Source organism: Mus pahari, chromosome 5, assembly GCF_900095145.1.
Source record: "Mus pahari chromosome 5, PAHARI_EIJ_v1.1, whole genome shotgun sequence".
NCBI lineage: Eukaryota > Metazoa > Chordata > Mammalia > Rodentia > Muridae > Mus > Mus pahari.
The window spans coordinates 108,331,372-108,337,273 of record NC_034594.1 but is presented as its reverse complement, the minus strand read 5'-3'; the positions used below and the strand labels follow the sequence as shown (position 1 = coordinate 108,337,273).

Genomic DNA, 5,902 nt, shown 5'->3' with positions numbered 1-5,902 from the left:
GGAGGAACCCGTTTTGATCAGCTGGGAGAGAGTGGCAGAGATGACCAGGGTGAATGGCTCTGTCAGTGTCTGTCAGGAGAAGTGACAGCAGCGAGGGCATCCTGGAGGAGGCAGCAGGCAACCTGGGTCTTGGCGCTGTGCAGAGACGACGTCCGGGCATGCCCAGTGTAGCGCGCTTCCTCTGCCCAGGTCCAAGGCCCTCTCCCGCCCGCCTCCCACAGCACGGGAGTCCGGTGCTTGTTCCCAATAATGACGTCAGTGAACGATGACCTCAGCGCCTGGGAGGCGCGGGCGAGCTGGCGGGCGGGGCGGAGGGGGGGCGGGCGCAGGAGAGTGGGAGAGGCGGGGCAGCGGAGGGACACGCCCCCATCAGCCTGCGTCGGCCAATGGGCGCCACCGACGGCTCCCCGCCTCCCCGAGTGGTATGAAAGGCACACCCGGGGAAAGTCCGGGCAGAGCCCGAGAGGCGGCTGGACAGTCATCGTCGATCTAATACAGCTACTTTCTCAGCCACCGGTATGAGCCACGGGAAGAGAACCGATATGCTCCCAGAGATCGCCGCCGCCGTGGGTTTCCTCTCCAGTCTCCTGAGGACTCGGGGCTGCGTGAGCGAGCAGAGACTCAAGGTTTTCAGTAGGGCGCTCCAGGACGCACTGACTGGTGAGCACACGTCGGGGTCCTGGAACCACGGGGCGCGGCCACTTCTTGCCTGGGGTGTCTTTCCTCACTGTTTCTGGGACGGGAACCCCTACGCGAACAACTTCGGGTCTCAGATGTCTTGCTCTAATTAATCTTTGAGGCCGCTGATGGTCCTCTGTCCCTTTGGTTATGTCTCCGTCACCCAGCCCTCCAGTCCCCGCCTCGCTCCCGAGGCTCTGACCCTTTCTTCCTTGAGTACATTCTGAGACTCTGACAACACCAAGAGAAAAGTCAGTGTGTGTGTGTGTGTGTGTGTGTGTTCAGAGTCCAAGCTCACCCTTATCTCCGAATCTTGGAGAACTCCAGACCCTCAGGGGATGCTATGGGCCACGAAGCCAGGCTGTGCGACTTTTATGCGCAATTGAACTTTCTAGACAACTCTGAGTCCTAGCCACTGTTGCTGTATAGTCCTGAGCCTGTCATCATACAGGCCCATTCTGCCGCTTGTTTACCCGCTGGAAGTTGTAATCTGGGCCCCCTTTGTATTTTTTCTTTTTTGGTCCCTCTTCACCATCTGCCACCTATTGTAGTACAGAAAAGAGCCTGGTAGCCTAGCCAACTGCGGGGGCGGGGGGGTGCGTGTTATGGAGGCAGGGTGTGAGAGACGGAGGTGGAGGAGTGATAAGCCACCCTTTAGCCTCTGTCCGCAGCTGTTATAACTGGTTGGTTGCCTTGGGCGGCTATAGCCATCTCTCAACACGCTGGCACAGATCTGAGGACCAACAGCTGTTTCATCAAAACAAAACCATTTTTTTATCCCCGTACCTTTGCTAAAGATCTCAAAACTCTTCTGATGGGGAAGGGATGAGAGGCCTTGTGACTTGTTGGGCAACCAACAACACTGGCCGCTTACCGGCTTTGAAATTTCAGTGCCTTGGTCATCAGGTGCCCTGCCGGTTCTTGCTAGCCCTTCCTGCCTTAAACAGGATTGTGCCAAAAATATCCATGACCACCATAGAGCACCTACCTGAAAGCTCTGGGGCTGCCTTCCAGTGTACAGGAACTTGGAAAGGACCCAGGAATCTTTCTAAGTGGCAGGGGGAGTTTAAGGAGAGGCTCTTAAATACTGTCTGTCGCTGACAGGAGGAAGTCTCCGCAGCCCTCTCCCCTCGTCCTCCCCTTGTGGTAAACTTCAGAGAATGCTTTCTAACAGCGCATCCTCCTCTTGTTTTTTTCCACAGATCATTACAAGCACCACTGGTTTCCAGAAAAACCATCCAAAGGTTCTGGCTATCGCTGTATCCGTATCAACCACAAGATGGACCCCATCATCAGCAAGGTGGCCAGCCAGATTGGACTCAGCCAGCCCCAGCTGCACCGGCTGCTGCCCAGTGAGCTGACCCTGTGGGTTGATCCCTATGAAGTGTCTTACCGCATCGGCGAGGATGGCTCCATCTGTGTCCTGTATGAGGAGGCCCCGGTGGCTGCCTCTTATGGGCTCCTCACCTGCAAGAACCAGATGATGCTGGGCAGGAGCAGCCCCTCCAAGAACTATGTGATGGCTGTCTCCAGCTAGATAGGAGCCACCCGACCCTGGCACTCTACTGTTCTCGTGCTGCCCTGACAACAGGCCACCGTATACCTCAACCTGGGGAACTGTATTTTTAAAATGAAGAGCTATTTATACATGTTATTTTTTTTTTTTAAGAAAAGAGGAGAAAAAACAAAAACCAAAAGATTTTTTAAAAAAAGAAAAATGAAAAAGAAAAACAATTCCTTAAAGGGAGCTGCTTGCAAGTGGCCTCCCCAGGTGCCTTTGGAGAGAACTGTTCTTGATTGCATCTGTGAGCCAGTGTTTGCCTAGGGAAATGGGTTGGGGATTGGCCTAGCCAAGGTAAAAGGGGATTCTTGGCTGATCCCCTCAGGAGGTGGTGGAAGGGAGCAAGGTTAGCAACTGTGAATGAGAGGGGTCAGGGTCTGCTCTGGGTTACCATCCCAGCTGGGATGCCTGTATGTCTGGTCCCTCTCTTACTCAGGGGCATTCAAGCCTGATCTTAAATAATACTACATTGCCTAATCTCCTCTTTTGTTTTTCTGCTGAGATCCCGGGCAGACTGAAAGGCCTCTCCTGTCCCTTCTGTTCTAAGCAGAGTGTCTTGAAGTCCTGTCTCATTTCTGAGTCTACCCTTGGGTCCTGAAGAGTTTGTTTCCCAGCCCGGAATCTGTCTAAACATTTTTTTGGAGGGTGGGATATAAGGCTGGCGTGCAAAGACTTTGGAGCTAAGATGGAGAGGACCTGCACAAAACCTTTGCTTTGCTCTGTGCTGCTTTGTATGGGTGGATAGTGAATGATTTAGGGATGATTTGCAATGGAATTTTGGGACCCAAAGAGTATCCAATGGGGGTAGGTCTTTTGGACCCAGTCCCTCCTTTTGGGAACCACATGACAGTCTGAATGCTGCTACCACTATTCCTTTGAGAGGTGGCTCAAAGCTCCAGGGAACTCCAGGTCCTTTCTTACTGCCTTCTCTTCAAGAGCAACCTCCCCCATTTCTCCTTTCCCCTTTCCTGCGGTTGGGTCCTGGAGGACCCTATTTTCTAGGACAAGCGTTCTCAGTCACTGTGCAATAGTCCCAGGACGCTCTGAGACTGGGCCTCCCAGCCTGTCCTGATGCCCTGATGGGTTTTAGGGACCCACCCTTCCCATTCTTCTAGGGGTTCTGACTGGCTGGTGGGCCTTGCAGAGATCTTCCTGGGCCACAGGGAGGGCACCTGTGCACTGCAGGACTACCTGGCATTCTTGTAGGGCTGCCATGAAGAGTCAAACCTTGACCACAGCTTTAGCTCCTTGGTGCTCAGAGCACCTGTGGGGGAGGTTCTCTCTCTCTCTCTCTCTCTCTCTCTCTCTCTCTCTCTCTCTCTCTCTCTCTCTCTCTCTCTAAAATTCAAATTTATTTGTAGATGTGTGCAATATTTACTGTTCTGGGTTGGAGAAAATCGGGGAAGAAATGGCTTTCCTTCAGGTTCAGTGACACTGATGAGGGTTTCTCAGAAGGCCTCAAGTCTCTCAAACTGAAGGACAGAGCTGGAGCCAGCCCCGTCACCCCTTAGTGAGGATTCCCTTCCTCGTTTCTCTCTGCTGCCACGTTATTCCGTGTCCTAGATTTCTCAGCTCCTCAGTTTCTGCTCAAAGGTGCTATTTACCAAACCCTCTGCCCGCCCTGGCAGACAGGCCCCAGCTTCGCACAGCCTTCCCAGGTGGCTTCGTCTCTGGCTTTAACCTTAACTCTGGGCCCACAGACCCGAGAGCTGTGGACTGCAACAAAGCTGTGAATTGTTCCAGATGGTTCTTGTGTTTTGTCCACACACAGGTCCCTGCCGTTTTAGAAGCAGCTTAAATCTTAAGTTCTTTACTGTCCGTGTTCACTTTAGAGATGACAAAACCCTAGAGCTGGACTGTTGAGCAGACCTGTCTCTCTTACTAAGTAAAAATAAGAAATAGTGGTAAGTTTGTAAGCTATTCTGACAGAAAAAAGACAAAGGTTACTAATTGTATAATAGTGCTTTTATATGGAAGACTGTACAGCTTTATGGACAAATTGTAAACTTTCTTTTTTGTTTTTAATAAAAATGTAGCAGATCACGTATTGTGTAGAGAAGGTGGAATTCTATAGCGCTGACTGGCATCTCCCTCTTAGATACAAAGCCCCTCTTCATGTTTCCTGGACTTCATCAGTTGTCCTGAGCTCCATCTGCAGCATGCAGACGTTATAAAGATGTCCTAGGTTTATGAAGAGGTCGCTTCCATGCATCCCCTCTCCCTGGGAGGCGGCTCCATACTTCTATCCTTCTTGTGAATATTGTCACAGGCCTCTAAAAACAAAAAACTCAATATGTTATCTGCACATTCTGCAGACAATTCCCTAGTTTTGCTCTTGGTCATTCAGCACATTGTAAAGCTGGCCAGCTGGGTCCACAATCTGTGCAAGCAAGCAACCACGGCTGGACACTATATAAAGACAAAAAAAAAAAAAAAAAAAAACATTCCGGAAGTGCCAAAAACGCAAGACTTTGGTTTGGCACACACTAAGCATACCAGTGCACATGATGTGACTGCAGTTATACACAAGCACACTCTGATGCTCCTTCTGGCATCCCAAAGGTCACCTGTGAGACCAGCGTTTGAGCATGGTTTGTTTCACGTCCCATCCATGCACAGCAGCACTGGGCCTACAGTGGCAGTGTCTTTACTGGCCATGTGCAGACTTTTCCTTGCCATTCTGGAAACGGTCTAGTTTAACAACTATTTCCCATGCATTAGGCACTGCAGACCATCTTAGGATTTAAAATATGTGTGTGGGGGGGAGGATACTCAAGTAAAAACTGCTAAGCCTTTTTATAAGGAGACTTTAGCATCTACAAGGCTCATGGAACCACTCCCCATGCGGGTACCTAGTGGCCAGGCTATATTGTCAATGAATATTAAAAGTAGTTAAAACACACCCTGCTCTTCACAGGCCACTCACTGGTGGTAAGCAAAGCGTGGCCCTTTTCACAGGTTGAGGCAAGACGATCTGCCATTCCTAGAATAGAGGCTCTTGTCACCTCAGCCACCATTTGTCAACTGCCATTCTTGCCTTGTTAGACAGGAGCAGTTGGGCTTCAGGGTCTGTGCACTAGGGCCACACATGGCAGAATGCCAGTGGCACAAGTTAGTTGGAGTGCAGCTATTTCTGAGCGTACATGGGGTGAGACCCCATGGCTTATTATTCATTTATAACTATCTTTGACCACGGGGAGAGGGTCTATGCAAGAATAATAATAATCTGTCACAATCGACTTGGTTCTTTTTTAGAATTTTGTTACACACTCAGCTCCCCACTAAAGCTACAGGTTCATTTTGACCCACACTGGCTGTTTTTCTTGGCTTGAAGTGAGCTGCTCTGAAATTTTCAACTCTATTTCTGTTCATTCTCCATGACTTTGCATACAGATATGCAGTCTGTCCTGGGTGTTCTTGGTCACAGTTAGGTCAGGGAAGTTGTGTGCATCTTGTCTATATTCTGTGCCTAGGATGGGAAGTCAAGGTATCTGGGGGACAAATAGAATTTGGTTGTCACAAGAACGGAACCGTTTTCATTTGTCTCTCTCTGGATACAAGGACAGGGTGGGAGTCTACGAGTGCTTGCCCTCCTCAGAGTTCTGTTACGTTATTCCATTCAAAGTTAGCATCTATCTTCTTGTTTCCTGAAAGGCCACACTC

At 50.2% G+C, this 5,902-nt stretch overlaps 1 protein-coding gene across 1 annotated transcript; it reads left to right on the top strand.

Annotated features, from left to right (window-relative positions):
* The first annotated feature begins 459 nt into the window (after nucleotides 1-459).
* Btg2 (BTG anti-proliferation factor 2) lies at nucleotides 460-4,282 on the top strand. The gene is made up of 2 exons (XM_021198692.2): nucleotides 460-660; nucleotides 1,881-4,282. Exons 1-2 carry the CDS (start codon nucleotides 519-521, stop codon nucleotides 2,213-2,215), a joined length of 477 nt encoding a protein of 158 aa, XP_021054351.1. The 5' UTR covers nucleotides 460-518; the 3' UTR covers nucleotides 2,216-4,282.
* Nucleotides 4,283-5,902: the final 1,620 nt, after the last annotated feature.